This window comes from Heptranchias perlo, chromosome 4 (genome assembly GCF_035084215.1).
Source record: "Heptranchias perlo isolate sHepPer1 chromosome 4, sHepPer1.hap1, whole genome shotgun sequence".
Taxonomy (NCBI): Eukaryota; Metazoa; Chordata; class Chondrichthyes; order Hexanchiformes; family Hexanchidae; genus Heptranchias; species Heptranchias perlo.
Window position 1 is genome coordinate 2,291,681 of NC_090328.1, and position 22,049 is coordinate 2,313,729.

General features: G+C 49.2%; 1 protein-coding gene across 1 annotated transcript in view; it reads right to left on the reverse strand.

Moving 5' to 3' along the window:
• The window catches only part of LOC137320683 (complement component C7-like), a 74,378-nt gene that overhangs the window by 43,516 nt on the left and 8,813 nt on the right, over positions 1-22,049 (reverse strand). The window contains exons 2-3 of the mRNA XM_067982362.1: positions 12,111-12,166; positions 11,154-11,220 (exon numbers count right to left, since the gene is read on the reverse strand). Coding sequence (XP_067838463.1) covers positions 11,154-11,220; positions 12,111-12,166 — 123 coding nt within the window. The remainder of the gene's footprint in view (positions 1-11,153; positions 11,221-12,110; positions 12,167-22,049) is intronic.

A 22,049-nucleotide genomic window follows, 5' to 3' on the forward strand; every position in this document is an offset into this window, starting at 1 on the left:
CAACCCAAACCCACCCCATCACCAGGAATCGTCCGGTAACCAACCCAAACCCGCCCCATCACCGGGAATCGTCCGGTAACCAACCCAAACCCGCCCCATCACCGGGAATCATCCGGTAACCAACCCAAACCCGCCCCATCACCGGGAATCGTCCGGTAACCAAACCGCCCCATCACCGGGAATCGTCCGTTAACCGGCCCAAACCGCCCCATCACCAGGAATCGTCCGTTAACCGACCCAAACCCACCCCATCACCGGGAATCGTCCGGTAACCAAACCGCCCCACCACCGGGAATCGTCCGGTATCCAACCCAAACCCGCCCCATCACCGGGAATCGTCTGGTAACCAACCCAAACCCGCCCCATCACCGGGAATCGTCCGGTAACCAACCCAAACCCGCCCCATCACCGGGAATCGTCCGGTATCCAACCCAAACCCACCCCATCACCGGGAATCGTCCGGTATCCAACCCAAACCCGCCCCATCACCGGGAATCGTCCGGTATCCAACCCAAACCCGCCCCATCACCGGGAATCGTCTGGTAACCAACCCAAACCCGCCCCATCACTGAGAAACATAGAAACATGGACATAGAAAATAGGAGCAGGAGTAGGCCATTCAGCCCTTCGAGCTTGCTCCACCATTCAATATGATCATGGCTGATCCTCTATCTCAATACCATATTCCCGCTCTCTCCCCATACCCCTTGATGCCTTTTGTGTCTAGAAATCTATCTAGGTCCTTCTTAAATATATTCAGTGACTTGGCCTCCACAGCCTTCTGGGGTAGAGAATTCCACAGGTTCACCACCCTCTGAGTGAAGAAATTTCTCCTCATCTCAGTCCTAAATGTCCTACCCCGTATCCTGAGACTGTGACCCCTCGTTCTGGACACCCCACCCAGGGGAAACATCCTCCCTGCATCCAGTCTATCTAGCCTTGTCAGAATTTTATATGTTTCAATGAGATCCCCTCTCATTCTTCTAAACTCTAGTGAATACAGGCCGAGTCGACCCAATCTCTCCTCATACAACAGTCCTGCCATCCCAGGGATCAGTCTGGTGAACCTTTGCTGTGCTCCCTCTATGGCAAATATATCCTTTCTTAGGTAAGGAGACCAAAACTGCACACAGTACTCCAGGTGTGGTCTCACCAAGGCCCTGTATAACTGCAGTAAGACATCCTTGCTCCTGTACTCAAATCCTCTTGCAATGAAGGCCAACATATCATTCGCCTTCCTAATTGCTTGCTGCACCTTCATGTTTGCTTTCAGTGACTGGTGTACAAGGACACCCAGGTCCCTTTGTACATCAACATTTCCCAATCTACCACCATTTAAATAATACTCTGCCTTTCTGTTTTTCCTTCCGAAGTGGATAACTTCATATTTATCCACATTATACTGCATCTGCCATGTATTTGCCCACTCACTCAACTTGTCTAAATCGCCTTGAAGCCTCTTTGCATCCTCCTCACAACTCACGATCCCACCTAGTTTTGTGTCGTCATCAAACTTGGAAATATTACATTTAGTTCCCTCATCCAAATCATTGACATATATTGTGAATAGCTGGGGCCCAAGCACTGATCCCTGCGGTACCCCACTAGTCACTGCCTGCCACCCCGAAAAAGACCCATTTATTCCTATTCTCTGTTTCCTGTCTGTTAACCAATTTTCAATCCATGCCAGTATATTAACACCAATCCCATATACTTTAATTTTGCACACTAACCTCTTATGTGGGACTTTATCAAAGGCCTTCTGAAAATCCAAATAAACCACATCCACTGGTTCTCCCATATCTATTCTACCCGTTACATCCTCAAAAAACTCCAGTAGATTTGTCAAACATGATTTCCATTTCATAAACCCATGTTGACTTTGTCTAATCCCGTTGATATTTTCTACGTGTCCTGTTATCACATCCTTTATAATAGAATAATCCAGTAACCAGACTAAACCCACCCCATCACCGAGAATAATCCGGTAACCAGACTAAACCCACCCCATCACCGAGAATAATTCGGTAACCAGACCAAACCCACCCCATCACCGAGAATAATCCAGTAACCAGATCAAACCCACCCCATCACTGAAAATAATCCGGTAACCAGATCAAACCCACCCCATCACCGAAAATAATCCGGTAACCAGACCAAACCCACCCCATCACCGAAAATAATCCAGTAACCAGACCAAACCCACCCCATCACCGAAAATAATCCGGTAACCAGATCAAACCCACCCCATCACCGAAAATAATCCGGTAACCAGATCAAACCCACCCCATCACTGAAAATAATCCGGTAACCAGACCAAACCCACCCCATCACTGAAAATAATCCGGTAACCAGATCAAACCCACCCCATCACCGAAAATAATCCGGTAACCAGACTAAACCCACCCCATCACCGAGAATAATCCGGTAACCAGACCAAACCCACCCCATCACCGAGAATAATCCGGTAACCAGACCAAACCCACCCCATCACCGAGAATAATCCGGTAACCAGACCAAACCCACCCCATCACCGAGAATAATCCGGTAACCAGACCAAACCCACCCCATCACCGAGAATAATCCGGTAACCAGACCAAACCCACCCCATCACCGAGAATAATCCGGTAACCAGATCAAACCCACCCCATCACCGAAAATAATCCGGTAACCAGACCAAACCCACCCCATCACCGAGAATAATCCGGTAACCAGACCAAACCCACCCCATCACCGAAAATAATCCGGTAACCAGACCAAACCCACCCCATCACCGAGAATAATCCGGTAACCAGACCAAACCCACCCCATCACCGAGAATAATCCGGTAACCAGATCAAACCCACCCCATCACCGAAAATAATCCGGTAACCAGATCAAACCCACCCCATCACCGAGAATATGTGGCTCTCGAGAGTGAGTGTTGGCAGAGTATTTGACCAATCGGGTCCTCACCTCACCTCAGCCTGCAGCAGGTTAGTGATCAGGAGAGGGACCCCTCCCTCTCCCTCTCCCTCTCCCTCTCCAGAACCCAGAGGCACTGAGGCTGATTTAAGTGCCTGTACCAGCAGGTAGATGCATCAGAGGTGAATGTACGACAGGTAGTGACAGGTGGAGGTATGATGTGGAGATGCCGGTGATGGACTGGGGTGGACAAATGTAAGGAGTCTTACAACACCAGGTTATAGTCCAACAGTTTTATTTGAAATCACAAGCTTTCGGAGCTTTCCTCCTTCGTCAGGTGAGTGTAGGATTCCATAAAGGTATAGCATATATAGTCAGAGAACAATGCCTGGTGATTACAGATAATCTTTCCAACTGCCCGTTATCAAAGCAATCAAAGGAGTTGAATGGTGAGTTGACACAAAGGAATTGAAACATTACATACAGGACTACTGAATACACAAACGGTAATCCCACCAGTGAAAAAAAAGTTATCTGTTTTTAATACAACTGGTCATTCTATCTTTTTCTCTGCCTTTCGGGTGTGTGTGTCCCCCTCTCTCTCTCTCTCTCTGTCTTTGTGTTGTGACCATTTGTATATTCAGTAGTCCTGTACGTAATGTTTCTCTGTCTGAAAACCATTCCACTCCTTTGATTGCTTTGATAACGGGCAGTTGGAAAGATTATCTGTAATCACCAGGCATTGTTCTCTGACTATATATGCTGTACCTTTATGGAATCCTACACTCACCTGACAAAGGAGGAAGCCTCCGAAAGCTTGTGATTTCAAATAAAACTGTTGGACTATAACCTGGTGTTGTAAGACTCCTTACAGGTGGAGGTATGACAGGGAAATGTGTGACAGGTCCATGTGCGAAGGTTAAGGTGTGACAGGCACATGCGTGACAGGTAAAAGTGCAATAATTACATGTGTGACAGGTAAATATGTGACAGGTAAGTTTGTGACAATTACATGTGTACCAGGTAGATGTGTGAAAGGAAGATATGTGACAGGTAAATGTGTAACAGGTAGATGTGTTACAGGAAGATGTTTTACAGGTAGATGTGTTACAGGTGGATGTGTTACAGGTAGATGTGTGACAGGTAGATGTGTGACAGGTAGCTGTGTTACAGGTAGATGTGTTACAGGTAGATGTGTGACAGGTAGATGTGTGACAGTTAGATGCATTACAGGTAGCTGTGTTACAGGTGGATGTGCGATAGGTAGATGTGTGACAGGTAGATAGATGACAGGTAGAAGTGTTACAGGTAGATGTGCGACAGGTAGATATGCGGCAGGTAGATCTGTGATAAGTAGATGCGTGACAGGTAGATGTGTTACAGGATAGATTTGTGACAGGTAGATGTGTGACAGGTAGAAGTGTTACAGGTATATGTGTGACTGGTAGATGTGTTACAGGTAGATGTGTTACAGGTAGATGCATTACAGGTCGATGTGTTGCAGGTAGATGTGTTACAGGTAGATGTGTGACAGATAGAATGTGTGACAGATAGAATGTGTGACAGGTAGATGTGTTACAGGTAGATGTGTGATAGGTAGATGTGTGACAGGTAGATGTGTTACAGGTTAGATTTGTGACAGGTAGATGTGTGACATTTAGACATGTGACAGGTAGATGTGTGACAGGTAGATGTGTTACAGGATAGATTTATGATAGGTAGATGTGTGACATTTAGACATGTGACAGGTAGATGTGTGACAGGTAGATGTGTGACATTTAGATGTGTGACAGGTAGATGTGTTACAGGTAGATGTGTTACAGGTAGATGCATAACAGGTAGATGTGATGCAGGTAGATGTGTTACAGGTATATGCGTAACAGGTAGATGTGTTGCAGGTAGATGTGTTACAGGTATATGTGTGACAGATAGAATGTGTGACAGGTAGATGTGTGACAGGTAGATATGTTGCAGGTAGATGCTTTACAGGTGGATGTGTGACAGGTAGATGTGTTACAAGTAAATGTGTGACAGGTAGATGCGTAACAGGTAGATGTGTTGCAGGTAGATGTGTTACAGGTGGATGTGTGACATTTAGATGTGTTACAGGTATATATGTGTTACAGGTATATGTGTTACAGGTAGATGCGTTACAGGCGGATGTGTTACAAGTAAATGTGATACAGGTAGATGTGTTACAGGTAGATGTGTTACAGGTATATGTGTGAAAGGTAGATGTGTTACAGGTAGATGTGTGACAGATAGAATATGTGACAGGTAGATGTGTTACAGGTAGATGTGTGACAGATAGAATGCGTGACAGGTTGATGGGTGACAGGTAGATGTGTTACAGATAAATGCGTTACAGGTAGATGCGTGACAGGTATATGTTTTACAGGTGATGTGTGATAGGTAGACGTGTGACAGGTAGATGTGTTGCAGGTAGATGTGTTACAGGTATATGTGTGACATGTGCAGGCAATTGGGACTAGCTTAGTGGTATAAACTGGGCGACATGGACATGTTGGGCCGAAGGGCCTGTTTCCATGTTGTAAACTTCTATGATTCTAGGTAGATGTGTGACAGTTGGATGTGTGATAGGCAGATAAGTTACAGGTAGATGTGTGACAATATATGTGTGACAGGTAGATGTGTGACAGGTAGATAGATGACAGGTAGATGTGTGATAGGTTGATGCATTACAGGTATATGTGCAACAGGTAGATGTGTTACAAGTAAATGTGTTACAGGTAGATGTGTTGCAGGTAGATGTGTGACAGGTAGATGTGTGACAGGTAGATGTGTGACAGGTAGATGTGTTACCGGTAAATGTGTTACAGGTATATGTGTTGCAGGTATATGTGTGACAGATAGAAGTGTGACAGGTAGATGTGTTACAGGTAGATGTGTAACAGGTAGATGTGTTACAGGTATATGTGTTGCAGGTATATGTGTGACAGATAGAAGTGTGACAGGTAGATGTGTGACAGGTAGATGTGTTGCAGGTAGATGCTTTACAGGTGGATGTGTGACATTTAGATGTGTTACAAGTAAATGCGTTACAGGTAGATGCGTAACAGGTAGATGTGTTGCAGGTAGATGTGTTACAGGTATATGTGTGACAGATAGAATGTGTGACAGGTAGATGTGTTACAGGTAGATGTGTGACAGGTAGATGTGTTACAGGTATATGTGTGACAGATAGAATGTGTGACAGGTAGATGTGTTACAGGTGGATGTGTGACAAATAGATGTGTTACAAGTAAATGCGTTACAGGTAGATGCGTAACAGGTAGATGTGTTGCAGGTAGATGTGTTACAGGTATATGTGTGACAGATAGAATGTGTGACAGGTAGATGTGTTACAGGTAGATGTGTGACAGGTAGAATGCGTGACAGGTTGATGGGTGACAGGTAGATGTGTTACAGGTAGATTTCTGACAGGTAGATGTGTTACAGGTAGATTTCTGACAGGTAGATGTGTTACAGGTAGATGCGTTACAGGTGGATGTGTGACAGGTATATTTCTGACAGGTAGATGTGTTACAGGTAGATGCGTTACAGGTAGATGCGTTACAGGTAGATGTTTTACAGGTGATGTGTGATAGGTAGACGTGTGACAGGTAGATGTTTTGCAGGTAGATGTGTTACAGGTATATGTGTGACATGTGCAGGCAATTGGGACTAGCTTAGTGGTATAAACTGGGCGACATGGACAGGTTGGGCCGAAGGGCCTGTTTCCATGTTGTAAACTTCTATGATTCTAGGTAGATGTGTGACAGTTGGATGTGTGATAGGCAGATAAGTTACAGGTAGATGTGTGACAATATATGTGTGACAGGTAGATGTGTGACAGGTAGATAGATGACAGGTAGATGTGTGATAGGTCGATGCATTACAGGTATATGTGCAACAGGTAGATGTGTTACATGTATATGTGTGACAGATAGAATGTGTGACAGGTAGATGTGTGACAGGTAGATGTGTTACAGGTAGATCTGTAACATTTAAATGTGTGACAGGTAGATGTGTTACAGGTAGATGTGTTACAGGTAGGTGTGTTGCAGGTATATGTGTGACAGATAGAAGTGTGACAGGTAGATGTGTGACAGGTAGATGTGTTACAGGTAGATGTGTGGCAGGTAGATGTGTGGCAGGTAGATGTGTGATAGGTTGATGCATTACAGGTATATGTGCAACAGGTAGATGTGTTACAGGTAGATCTGTAACATTTAAATGTGTGACAGTAGATGTGTTGCAGGTAGGTGTGTTACAGGTAGATGTGTGACAGGTAGATGTGTGACAGGTGGATGTGTTACAGGTAGATGTGTTACTGGAAGATGTTTTACAGGTATATGTGTAACAGATAGAATGTGTGACAGGTTGATGTGTGACAGGTAGATGTGTTACAGGTAGGTGTGTTGCAGGTTGGTGTGTTACAGTTATATGTGTGACAGGTAGATGTGTTACAGGTAAATGTATGACAGTATATGTGTGACAGATAAAATGTGTGACAGGTTGATGTGTGACAGGTAGATGTGTGATGTGTGACAGATAGAAGTGTGACAGGCAGATGTGTTACAGGTAGATGTGTAACAGGTGGATGTGTGACAGGTAGATGTGTTACAAGTAAATGTGTTACAGGTAGATGCGTAACAGGTAGATGTGTTGCAGGTAGATGTGTTACAGGTTGATGTGTGACAGGAAGATGTGTGATAGGCAGATATGTTACAGGTAGATTGCGATAGGTAGATGTGTGACAGGTAGATAGATGACAGGTAGATGTGTGATAGGTTGATGCATTACAGGTATATGTGCAACAGGTAGATGTGTTACATGCATATGTGTGACAGATAGAATGTGTGACAGGTAGATGTGTGACAGGTAGATGTGTTACAGGTAGATCTGTAACATTTAAATGTGTGACAGGTAGATGTGTTACAGGTAGATGTGTTACAGGTAGATCTGTAACATTTAAATGTGTGACAGGTAGATGTGTGACAGGTAGATGTGTTACAGGTAGATCTGTAACATTTAAATGTGTGACAGGTAGATGTTTTACAGGTATATGTGTAACAGATAGAATGTGTGACAGGTTGATGTGTGACAGATAGATGTGTTACAGGTAGGTGTGTTACAGGTAGATGTGTTACAGGTAGGTGTGTTGCAGGTAGGTGTGTTACAGGTAGATGTGTTACAGGTGGATGTGTAACAGGTAGATGTGTTGCAGGTAGATGCTTTACAGGTTGATGTGTGACAGGAAGATGTGTGATAGGCAGATATGTTACAGGTAGATTGCGATAGGTAGATGTGTGACAGGTAGATAGATGACAGGTAGATGTGTGATAGGTTGATGCATTACAGGTATATGTGCAACAGGTAGATGTGTTACATGCATATGTGTGACAGATAGAATGTGTGACAGGTAGATGTGTGACAGGTAGATGTGTTACAGGTAGATCTGTAACATTTAAATGTGTGACAGGTAGATGTGTTACAGGTAGATGTGTTACAGGTAGATCTGTAACATTTAAATGTGTGACAGGTAGATGTGTGACAGGTAGATGTGTTACAGGTAGATCTGTAACATTTAAATGTGTGACAGGTAGATGTTTTACAGGTATATGTGTAACAGATAGAATGTGTGACAGGTTGATGTGTGACAGATAGATGTGTTACAGGTAGGTGTGTTACAGGTAGATGTGTTACAGGTAGGTGTGTTGCAGGTAGGTGTGTTACAGGTAGATGTGTTACAGGTAGGTGTGTTGCAGGTAGGTATGTTACAGGTAGATGTGCGACAGGCAGATGTGTTACAGGTAGATGTATGACAGTATATGTGTGACAGATAAAATGTGTGACAGGTTGATGTGTGACAGGTAGATGTGTTACAGGTAGATTTGTGACAGGTAGATGCGTTACAGGTAGGTGTGTGACTGGTAGATGTGTGACAGGTAGTTGTGACAGGTAAATGTGTGATTCCTTTTGATGTATGTCAGTAGTAACAATGGGCTTCATCTGCCCACCACGAGCAATGCCACGGGAGATATGCTGGTGTTGTGTGAGATGAATCCGTCACACTTCGGAGTGTGAAAGGTGTTGCTAAAAAACAATTCCTGCTGGTTTATCTGGCCTAATAAACTGGCCCCTCCCCAACAGCAGGAACCCGGGATTTACAAGCAGACACCAACCTACAGAAACATCTCTCAGCAATTAGCCGCTAAACGACCTCTGGGTGTGTCTGCTTTGACCAATTTCCCACAGGGAGACCTGAGCAGCGGCCTTAAAGGAACACAGCTCCAAACTTGGCAGCTAAACATCAAGTCATGCTCCAGACTACGTACGAGAATGGCTAATATTTAAAGAACATGTGCAGGAATTACAACAAACATTCATTCCTGTCTGGCGCAAAAATAAAACAGGAAAGGTGGCTCAACGGTGGCTTACAAAAGAAATTAGGGATAGTATTAGATCCAAAGAGGAGACATATAAAATTGCCAGAAAAAGCGGCAAGCCTGAGGATTGGGAGCAGTTCAGAATTCAGCAAAGGAGGACTCTGGAACAGTTCCTACAGATTGGAGGGTGGCAAATGTAACCCCACTATTTAAACAGGAGGGAGAGAAAAAACAGGGAATTACAGACCAGTTAGCCTAACATCAGTAGTGGGGAAAATGCTAGAGTCTATTATAAAAGATGTGATAACAGAACACTTGGAGGACATTAACGGGATTGGACAAAGTCAGCATGGGTTTATGAAAGGGAAATCATGCTTAACAAATCTACTGGAGTTTTTTGAGGATGTAACTAGTAGAATAGATAGGGGAGAACCAGTGGATGTGGTGTATTTGGATTTTCAGAAGGCTTTTGATGAGGTCCCACACAAGAGGTTAGTGTGCAAAATTAAAGCACATGGGACTGGGGGGAATATACTGGCATGGATTGAGAATTGGTTGACAGACAGGAAACAGAGAGTAGGAACAAACGGGTCTTTTTCCGGGTGGCAGGCAGTGACTAGTGGGGTACCGCAGGGATCAGTGCTTGGGCCCCAGCTATTCACAATATATATCAATGATTTGGATGAGGGAACTAAATGTAACATTTCCAAGTTTGCAGACGACACAAAGCTGGGGTGGAATGTGAGCTGTGAGGAGGATGCAAAGAGGCTCCAATGTGATTTGGACAAGTTGGGTGACTGGGCAAGAACATGGCAGATGCAGTATAATGTGGATAAATGTGAGGTTATCCACTTTGGTTGTAAAAACAGAAAGGCAGATTATTATCTGAATGGTGATAGATTGGGAAAAGGGGAGGTGCAATGAGACCTGAGTGTCCTTGTACACCAGTCGCTGAAAGCGAGCATTCAGGTGCAGCAAGCAGTTAGGAAGGCGAATGGTATGTTGGCCTTCATTGCAAGAGGATTTGAGTACAGGAGCAGGGATGTCTTACTGCAGTTATACAGGGCCTTGGTGAGACCACATCTGGAGTATTGTGTGCAGTTTTGGTCTCCTTATCTGAGGAAGGATGTCCTTGCCATGGAGGGAGTGCAACAAAGGTTTACCAGACTGATTCCTGGGATGGCAGGACTGACGTATGAGGAGAGATTGGGTCGACTAGGCCTATATTCACTAGAGTTTAGAAGAATGAGAGGTGATCTCATCGAAACATATAAAATTCTAACAGGACTAGACAGACTAGATGCAGGGAGGTTGTTCCCGATGGCTGGGGAGTCCAGAACCAGGGGTCACAGTCTCAGGATACGGGGTATGCCATTTAGAACCGAGATGAGGAGAAATTTCTTCACTCAAAGGGTGGTGAACCTGTGGAATTCTCTACCACAGAAGGCAGTGGAGGCCAAGTCATTAGATGTATTCAAGAAGGAGATAGATATATTTCTTAATGCTAAAGGGATCAAGGGATATGAGGAAAAAGCGGGAACAGGGTACTGAGTTAGACGATCAGCCATGATCATTTTGAATGGCGGAGCAGGCCCGAATGGCCGAATGGCCTACTCTTGCTCCTATTTTCTATGTTTCTATGAGAAACGCCATGGGAGATCTACAAATGGTCGTCAGTATGCTCGGGGATGTTGGCTCTCTCCCGTTTGTCTGCCCAGTCTGAACATAAGAAGGGTTGTCGTTCACAGCAAGACACTTTGTGAAAGGCTGGGATTTCGTTCTTGTGCCGTTGCTGATTGGTTGCCTACTTGCCCTTCTGGAATTGTTATTAGTGGCCGTTAGCGAGTCTTCACTCACCTGAGTGTTGTTGCAGCCCTCGCAGTCACTCCATGGGCTGAACGGAGCCCATTGGCAGTGTATAGCACTGTTGGCAGAGAAGGTGTGAGTTAGACAATGTGTTAATCAAAGTCATCCTCGTCCCCCACTGACCATCGAATCAGTCCACCATTCGGTTTCTATCAAACTTCACAAGACTCCGAATCTCTCAATCCCTTCACTCTGAATCTCTCAATCCATTCACTCCGTGTCCCTCGATCCCTTCTCTCCATGTCCCTCAATCCCTTCTCCCTGATTCCCTCGATCCCTTCTCTCCGTGTCCCTCGATCCCTTCTCTCCGTGTCCCTCGATCCCTTCACTCCGTGTCCCTCGATCCCTTCTCTCCGTGTCCCTCGATCCCTTCTCTCCGAGTCCCTCATTCCCATTTCTCCGTGTCCCTCAATCCCTTCTCTTCGTGTCCCTCATTCCCATCTCTCCGTGTCCCTCAATCCCTTCACTCCGTGTTTCTCAATCCCTTCTCTCCGTGTCCCTCATTCCCATCTCTCCGTGTCCCTCAATCCCTTCTCTTCGTGTCCCTCATTCCCATCTCTCCGTGTCCCTCAATCCCTTCACTCCGTGTCCCTCGATCCCTTCTCTCCGTGTCCCTCATTCCCTTCACTCCATGTCCCTCAATCCCTTCTCTCTGTGTCCCTCAATCCCTTCTCTCCGTGTCCCTCAATCCCTTCCCTCCATGTCCCTCAATCCCTTCTCTCCGTGTCCCTCAATCCCTTCTCTCCATGTCCCTCAATCCCTTCCCTCCATGTCCCTCAATCCCTTCCCTCCATGTCCCTCAATCCCTTCTCTCCGTGTCCCTCATTCCCTTCTCTCCGTGTCCCTCAATCCCTTCTCTCCGTGTCCCTCAATCCCTTCCCTGGATCTGGTAGCTTCCCTGTACATAAACAAGGCTCTGAGGGACGGGACAGAAACTTGTTCACTTACGAATATTGTCCTTGGACCCAGGCCTGGGCCATCACCATGGAAACCAGGAGCAACAGCTAAAGGGAGCACAAAATGAGGCGTGAAAATGTCAAACAGTTGGACTTTCCTTTCCCTCTCCTGCTCTCTGGCTGCTCATGGCTGCTCTTCTCTGCTGCTCTGGAGGAGGCCATTCAGCCCATTCCCTTTCCCCACACCCTGTTTGCAGAAGAGAGTTCCAAACTTCTCCCACCTTTTGTGTGTAGAAGTGTTTCCTAGCTTCACTCCTGAAAGTCGTGGCTCTAATTTTCAGGCTACGTCCCCTAGCCCTAGTATTCAAGTATAGGAGATCTCCAAAAACAGGTACAAATACATCAGCAGTCAGAAGCAATAATCCAGCAACTAACCTGTAACTCCTGCATGGTCCCTTTAAATAGCACTGGTGGGGGGTCCTCCATGCTGTTTATGACCTGGCTGGAGTGTTGAGTTCCAAAATCGTATCTGTCCCTTTAAATCAGTGTTGCGCACTGATCTACCACATATTCCCCCTACTTTACATGCTGCCGGCGTTCGTTATCAGCGCGTGTGAAAACACCTTTACCAAGATGGTGTCTGCCGCAAGTCATGCCAGAAATGTGCTTGCGCATTCCGGACACCACGTGTCCCAAATTCGAGCCCCCCACGTCCTAACAACCCTCTGCATGAAAACATATCTCCTAACATCCCCCTTCAATCTTTTGGTGATTATATCACTGACTCACCCACCAGTGGAATTACTTTTTACCTGATTTACTTTACTAAAGCCCCTTTATGAGAATAGACTGGCGGCTAACATAAAAGGGAATCCAAAAGTCTTCTCCAGGCATGTAAACAGTAAACGGGCAGTAAGAGGGGGGGCGGGGTTGATTAGGGACCATAAAGGAGATCTACTCATAGAGGCAGGGGGGGTGGCCAAGGTACTAAATGAGTACTTTGCATCTGTCTTTACCAAGGAAGAAGATGCTCCCTGAGTCTCAGTAAAGGAAGATATAGTTGAGATACTGGATGGGATAATAATTGATAAAGTGGAGGTACTAGAAAGGTGAGCTGTACTTAAAGTAGATAAGTGACCCGGTCTGGATGGGATGCATCCCAGGTTGCTGAGGGAAGTAAGGGTGGAAATTGCGGAGGTACTGGCCATAATCTTCCAAACATCCGTAGATACGGGGGTGGTGCCAGAGGACTGGAGAATTGCAAATGTTACACCTTTGTTCAAAAAAGGGTGTAAGGATAAACCCAGCAAATACAGGCCAGTCAGTTTAACGTCAGTGGTGGGGAAACTTTTAGAAACGATAATCCGGGACAGAATTAACAGTCACTTGGACAAGGATGGATTGATTAGGGAAAGCCAGCATGGATTCGTTAAAGGCAAATCATGTTTAACTGACCTGATAGAGTTTTTTGATGAGGTAACAGAGAGCGTAGATGAGAGCAATGCAGTTGATGTGTATATGGACTTTCAAAAGGCGTTTGATAAAGTGCCGCATGGTAGGCTTATCATCAAGATTGAAGCCCATGGAATAAAGGGGGCAGTAGCAACATGAATACAGAATTGGCTAAGGGACAGTAAACAGAGAATAATGGTTAACAGTTGTTTTTCGGACTGGAGGGAGGTGTACAGTGGTGTTCCCCAGGGGTCGGTGCTGGGACCACTGCTTTTCTTGATATATATTAATGACTTGGACTTGGGTGTACAGGGCACAATTTCAAAATTTGCAGATGAGAGAAAACTTGGAAGTGTAGTAAACAGTGAGGAGGATAGTGATAGACTTCAAGAGGATATAGACAGGCTGGTGGAATGGGCGGACAGGTGGCAGATGAAATTTAACACAGAAAAATGCAAAGTGATACATTTCGGTAGGAAGAATGAGGAGAGGCAATATAAACTAGAGGGCACAACTCTAAAAGAGGTACAGGAACAGAGAGGTCTGGGGGTATATTTGCACAAATCGTTGAAGGTGGCAGGGCAGGTTGAGAAAGTGGTTAAAAAAGTATACGGGATCCTGGGCTTTATAAATAGAGGCATAGAGTACAAAAGTTTGGAAATCACGATGAACTTTTATAAAACACTGGTTTGGCCACAACTGGAGTATTATGTCCAGTTCTGGGCACTGCACTTCAGGAAAGATGTGAAGGCCTTAGAGAGGGTGCAGAAGAGATTTACTAGAATGATTCAAGGGATGAGGGACTTTAGTTAAGTGGATAGACTGGAGAAGCTGGGGTTGTTCTCCTTGGAACAGAGAAGGTTGCGAGGAGATTTGATCGAGGTATTCAAAATCAGGAAGGGTCTAGACAGAGTAGATAGAGAGAAACTGTTCCCATTGGCGAAAGGGTCAAGAACCAGAGGACATAGATTTAAGGTGATTGGCAAAAGAACCAAAGGTGACATGAGGAAAAACTTTTTTACACAGTGAGTGGTTAGGATCTGGAATGCACTGCCCGAGGGGGTGGAGGCAGATTCAATCATGGCTTTCAAAAGGGAACTGGATAAGTACTTGAAAGGAAAAAATTTGCAGGGCTACTGGGAAAGGGCGGGGGAGTGGGACTAGCTGGATTGCTCTTGCATAGAGCTGGCACGGACTCGGTGGGCCTCCTTCCGTGCTGTAACCTTTCTATGATTCTATGATTCTTTGATTGTAATTTTGAACTTCTTTTCATCTGCGCGACCTCCTATGTTGTAATGAACAGAGCCCAGTTTCTCCGGCCTCTCCTGAAGCCTCTGATCCCAGGAATCATCTCAGCGACTCTCATCTTCACTCTCCCCATGGTCTTCATGACTTTCCTAGAGTAAGGCCCAAAACTGGACACAGTGGGGGTGATTTTGGTCTCCAAGGGTTAGATTATGAGGAGAGATTACATAGACTGGACTTGTATTCCCTGGAATATAGAAGGTTAAGGGGTGATTTGATTGAGGTCCTTAGGATTATGAATGGAATTGATAGGGTAGATGAAGAGAAACATTTTCCACTGGTGGGGGAGTCAAGGACAAGGAGACAGAACATTAAAATCAGAGCCAGGCCATTCAGGAGGGAAATGAGGCAACACTTCTTCACACAAAGGGTGGTAAAAGAGTGGAACAAAAAGCAGTAAATGCTAGCTCAATTAATACAGCAGCATAGTGGTTATGTTACTGGACTAGTAATCCAGAGGCCTGGACTAAAAATCTCAGAGTCATGAGTTCAAATCCCGCCACGGCAGCTGGGAAATTGAAATTCAATTCAATTAATTAAATAAAAATCTGGAATTAAAATACTAGTATCAGTAATGGTGGCCATGAAACGACCGGATTGTCGTAAAAACCCATCTGGTTCATGACTGTCCTTTAGGGAAGGAAACCTGCCGTCCTTACCTGGTCTGGCCTAAATGTGACTCCAAACCCACAGCAATGTGGTTGATTCTTAATTGCCCTCTGAAATGGCCGAGCAAGACACTCAGTTGTAAAATCTCGCGACGAAAAGTCATAATAAGAATAAAACCGGACACGACAACGGCAAAACACCAAGCCCAGTCGACCCTGTAAGGTCCTCCTCACTAACATCTGGGGACTTGTGCCAAAATTGGGAGAGCTGTCCCACAGACTAGTCAAGCAACAGCCTGACATAGCCAGAATCATATCTTTCAGCCAACGTCCCAGACTCTTCCATCACCATCCCTGGGTATGTCCTGTCCCACCGGCAGGACAGACCCACCAGAGGTGGCGGTACAGTGATATACAGTCAGGAGGGAGTGGCCCTGGGAGTCCTCAACATTGACTCTGGACACCATGAAATCTCATGGAATCAGGTCAAACATGGGCAAGGGAACCTCCTGCTGATGACCACCAACTGTCCTCCCTCAGCTGATGAATCAGTCCTCCTCCATGTTGAGCACCACTTGGAGGAAGCACTGAGAGTAGCAAGGGCACAGAATGTACTCTGGGTGGGGGACTTCAATGTCCATCACCAAGAGTGGCTCGGTAGCACCACTACTGATCGAGCTGGCCGAGTCCTGAAGGACACAGCTGCCAGACTGGGCCTGCGGCAGTTGGTGAGCGAACCAACACGAGGGAAAAACTTACTTGACCTCATCCTCACCAATCTACCTGTCGCAAATGCATCTGTCCATGACAGTATTGGTAGGAGTGACCACCGCACAGTCCTCGTGGAGACGAAGTCCCGTCTTCGCACTGAGGACACCATCCAACGTGTTGTGTGGCACTACCACCGTGCTAAATGGGATAGATTCAGAACAGATCTGGCAGCTCAAAACTGGGCATCCATGAGGCACTGTGGGCCATCAGCAGCAGCAGAATTATATTCCACCACAATCTGTAACCTCATGGCCCGGCATATTCCTCACTCTACAATTACCAACAAGCCAGGGGATCAACCCTGGTTCAATGAGGAGTGTAGAAGAGCATGCCAGGAGCAGCACCAGGCGTACCTAAAAATGAGGTACCAACCTGGTGAAGCTACAACTCAGGACGACATCCATGCTAAACACCAGAAGCAACATGCTGTAGACAGAGCTAAGCGATTCCACAACCAACGGATCAGATCAAAGCTCTGCAATCCTGCCACATCCAGTCGTGAATGGTGGTGGACAATTAAACAACTAATGGGAGGAGGAGGCTCTGCAAACATCCCCATCCTCAATGATGGTGGAGTCCAGCACATGAGTGCAAAAGACAAGGCTGAAGCGTTTGCAACCATCTTCAGCCAGAAGTGCCGAGTGGATAATCCATCTCGGCCTCCTCCCGATATCCCCACCATCACAGAAGCCAGTCTTCAGCCAATTCGATTCACTCCACGTGATATCAAGAAACAGCTGAGTGCACTGGATACAGCAAAGGCTATGGGCCCCGACAACATCCCAGCTGTAGTGCTGAAGACTTGTGCTCCAGAACTAGCTGCCCCTCTCGCCAAGCTGTTCCAGTACAGCTACAACACTGGCATCTACCCGACAATGTGGAAAATTGCCCAGGTATGTCCTGTCCACAAAAAGCAGGACAAATCCAATCCGGCCAATTACCGCCCCATCAGTCTACTCTCAATCATCAGCAAAGTGATGGAAGGTGTCGTCGACAGTGCTATCAAGCGGCACTTACTCACCAATAACCTGCTCACCGATGCTCAGTTTGGGTTCCGCCAGGACCACTCGGCTCCAGACCTCATTACAGCCTTGGTCCAAACATGGACAAAAGAGCTGAATTCCAGAGGTGAGGTGAGAGTGACTGCCCTTGACATCAAGGCAGCATTTGACCGAGTGTGGCACCAAGGAGCCCTAGTAAAATTGAAGTCAATGGGAATCAGGGGGAAAACTCTCCAGTGGCTGGAGTCATACCTAGCACAAAGGAAGATGGTAGTGGTTGTTGGAGGCCAATCATCTCAGCCCCAGGACATTGCTGCAGGAGTTCCTCAGGGCAGTGTCCAAGGCCCAACCATCTTCAGCTGCTTCATCAATGACCTTCCCTCCATCATAAGGTCAGAAATGGGGATGTTCGCTGATGATTGCACAGTGTTCAGTTCCATTCGCAACCCCTCAGATAATGAAGCAGTCCGAGCCCGCATGCAGCAAGACCTGGACAACATCCAAGCTTGGGCTCATAAGTGGCAAGTAACATTCGCGCCAGATAAGTGCCAGGCAATGACCATCTCCAACAAGAGAGAGTCTAACCACCTCCCCTTGACATTCAACGGCATTACCATCGCCGAATCCCCCACCATCAACATCCTGGGGGTCACCATTGACCAGAAACTTAACTGGACCAGCCATATAAATACCGTGGCTACGAGAGCAGGTCAGAGGCTGGGTATTCTGCGGCGAGTGACTCACCTCCTGACTCCCCAAAGCCTTTCCACCATCTACAAGGCACAAGTCAGGAGTGTGATGGAATACTCTCCACTTGCCTGGATGAGTGCAGCTCCAACAACACTCAAGGAGCTTGACACCATCCAGGATGAAGCAGCCCACTTGATTGGCACCCCATCCACCACCCTAAACATTCACTCCCTTCACCACCGGCGCACTGTGGCTGCAGTGTGTACCATCCACAGGATGCACTGCAGCAACTCGTCAAGGCTTCTTCGACAGCACCTCCCAAACCCGCGACCTCTACCACCTAGAAGGACAAGAGCAGCAGGCACATGGGAACAACACCACCTGCACGTTCCCCTCCAAGTCACACACCATCCCGACTTGGAAATATATCGCCGTTCCTTCATTGTCGCTGGGTCAAAATCCTGGAACTCCCTTCCTAACAGCACTGTGGGAGAACCGTCACCACACGGACTGCAGCGGTTCAAGAAGGCGGCTCCCCACCACCTTCTCAACGGCAATTAGGGATGGGCAATAAATGCCGGCCTCGCCAGCGACGCCCACATCCCATGAACGAAAAAAAAAAATTTAAATCTGGGATCAATAGATTTTTGCTAGCCCAGGGTGTTAAGGGACATGGAGCCAAGGTCAGTGGATGGAGTTAGGATACAGATCAGACATGATTTCATTGAATGGCGGAGCAGGCTCGAGGGGCTGAATGGCCTCCTCCTGTTCCTATGAAACAGACAGGAGGTGGGCAGGACGAGAGCAGCGGCCTGGTCCCCTTGACAGCTCACAGGTTGGACCAGTCTCAGATTGTGGGGTTGTGACAAGCTGCCAGTGCGAAACACACTCCCCATTGACCATCCGCTGTCACACACCCGCCCGTCACACACCCCGCCCGTCACACACCCCGCCCGTTATACACCCCGCCCGTTATACACCCGCCCGTCACACACCCCGCCCGTCACACACCCCGCCCGTCACACACCCCGCCCGTCACACACCCCGCCCGTCACACACCCGCCCGTTATACACCCCGCCCGTTATACACCCGCCCGTCACACACCCCGCCCGTCACACACCCCGCCCGTCACACACCCGCCCGTCATACATCCCGCCCGTCACACACCCCGCCCGTCATACACCCGCCCGTCACACACCCCGCCCGTCATACACCCCGCCCGTCACACACCCCGCCCGTCACACACCCTGCCCGTCACACACCCCGCCCGTCACACACCCCGCCCGTCATACACCCCGCCCGTCACACACCCCGCCCGTCATACACCCCGCCCGTCACACACCCGCCCGTCATACACCCCGCCCGTCACACACCCGCCCGTCATACACCCCGCCCGTCACACACCCGCCCGTCATACACCCCGCCCGTCACACACCCGCCCGTCACACACCCCGCCCGTCATACACCCCGCCCGTCATACACCCCGCCCGTCATACACCCCGCCCGTCATACACCCGCCCGTCATACACCCCGCCCGTCATACACCCGCCCGTTACACACCCGCCCGTTATACACCCTGCCCGTCATACACCCGCCCGTTACACACCCGCCCGTTATACACCCCGCCCGTCAGACACACCCGCCCGTCATACACACCACCCGTCATACATCCCGCCCGTCATACACCCCGCCCGTCATACATCCCGCCCGTTATACACCCGCCCGTTATACACCCGCCCGTTATACACCCGCCCGTTATACATCCCGCCCGTCATACACCCCGCCCGTTATACACCCGACCGTCATACACCCCGCCCGTCATATACCCCGCCCGTCATAGACCCCGCCCGTCATACACCCGCCCGTCACACACCCCGCCCGTCATACACCCCGCTCGTCATACACCCCGCTCGTTATACACCGCGCTCGTCATACACCCCGCCCGTGATACACCCCGACCGTTATACACCCGCCCGTCATACACCCCGCCCGTCATACACCCCGCCCGTTATACACCCGCCCGTCATACACCCCGCCCGTCATATACCCCGCCCGTCATAGACCACGCCCGTCATACACCCGCCCGTCACACACCCCGCCCGTCATACACCCCGCTCGTTTTACACCCCGCCCGTTATACACCCCGCCCGTTATACACCCGCCCGTTATACACCCCGCCCGTCATATACCCCGCCCGTCATAGACCCCGCCCGTCATACACCCGCCCGTCACACACCCCGCCCGTCATACATCCCGCCCGTTATACACCCCGCCCGTCATACACCCCGCTCGTCATACACCCCGCTCGTCATACACCCCGCCCGTTATACACCCCGCCCGTCATACATCCCGCCCGTCATACACCCCGCCCGTCATACACCCCGCTCGTTATACACCCCGCCCGTTATACACCCCGCCCGTGATACACCCCGCCCGTTATACACCCGCCCGTTATATACCCCGCCCGTTATACACCCCGCCCGTCATACACCCCGCCCGTTATACACCCGCCCGTTATACACCCGCCCGTTATACACCCCGCCCGTGATACACCCCGCCCGTTATACACCCCGCCCGTTATACACCCGCCCGTTATACACCCCGCCCGTGATACACCCGCCCGTCATACACCCACCCCGTTATACATCCCGCCCGTTATACACCCGCCCGTTATACACCCCGCCCGTTATACACCCGCCCGTTATACATCCCGCCCGTTATACACCCCGCCCGTTATACACCCGCCCGTTATACATCCCGCCCGTTATACATCCCGCCCGTTAAACACCCCGCCCGTTATACACCCCGCCCGTTATACACCCGCCCGTTATACATCCCGCCCGTCATACACCCCGCCCGTTATGCACCCCGCCCGTTATACACCCGCCCGTTATACACCCGCCCGTTATACACCCCGCCCGTTATACACCCCGCCCGTCACACACCCCGCCCGTCATACATCCCGCCCGTTATACACCCCGCCCATTATACACCCGCCCGTTATACACCCGCCCGTTATACACCCGCCCGTCATACACCCCGCCTGTTATACACCCCGCCGGTTATACACCCCGCCCATTATACATCCCGCCCGTCATAGACCCCGCCCGTCATACACCCCGCCCGTTACACACCCGCCCGTCATACACCCCGCCCGTCACACATCCGCCCGTTACACACCCGCCCGTCATACACACCCGCCCGTTATACACCCCGCCCGTCATACACCCCGCCCGTCATACACCCCGCCCGTCATACACCCGCCCGTCATACACCCGCCCGTCATACACCCCGCCCGTCATACACCCCGCCTGTCATACACCCGCCCGTCATACACCCCGCCCGTCATACACCCCGCCCGTCATACACCCCGCCCGTCATACACCCGCCCGTCATACACCCTGCCCGTTATACATCCCGCCCGTTATACACCCGCCCGTCATACACCACGCCCGTCATACACCCCGCCCGTCACACACCCGCCTGTTACACACCCGCCCGTCATACACCCGCCCGTCATACACCCCGCCCGTCATACACCCCGCCCGTCATACACCCCGCCCGTTATGCACCCCGCCCGTTATACACCCGCCCGTTATACACCCCGCCCGTCATACATCCCGCCCGTTATACACCCCGCCCATTATACACCCGCCCGTTATACACCCGCCCGTTATACACCCGCCCGTCATACACCCCGCCTGTTATACACCCCGCCGGTTATACACCCCGCCCATTATACATCCCGCCCGTCATAGACCCCGCCCGTCATACACCCCGCCCGTTACACACCCGCCTGTCATACACCCCGCCCGTCATACACCCCGCCCGTCACACATCCGCCCGTTACACACCCGCCCGTCATACACACCCGCCCGTTACACACCCGCCCGTCATACACCCGCCCGTCATACACCCCGCCCGTTATACACCCCGCCCGTCATACACCCCGCCCGTCATACACCCCGCCCGTCATACACCCCGCCCGTCATACACCCGCCCGTCATACACCCGCCCGTCATACACCCGCCCGTCATACACCCCGCCCGTTATACACCCCGCCCGTCATACACCCCGCCCGTCATACACCCCGCCCGTCATACACCCGCCCGTCATACACCCCGCCCGTTATACATCCCGCCCGTTATACACCCGCCCGTCAT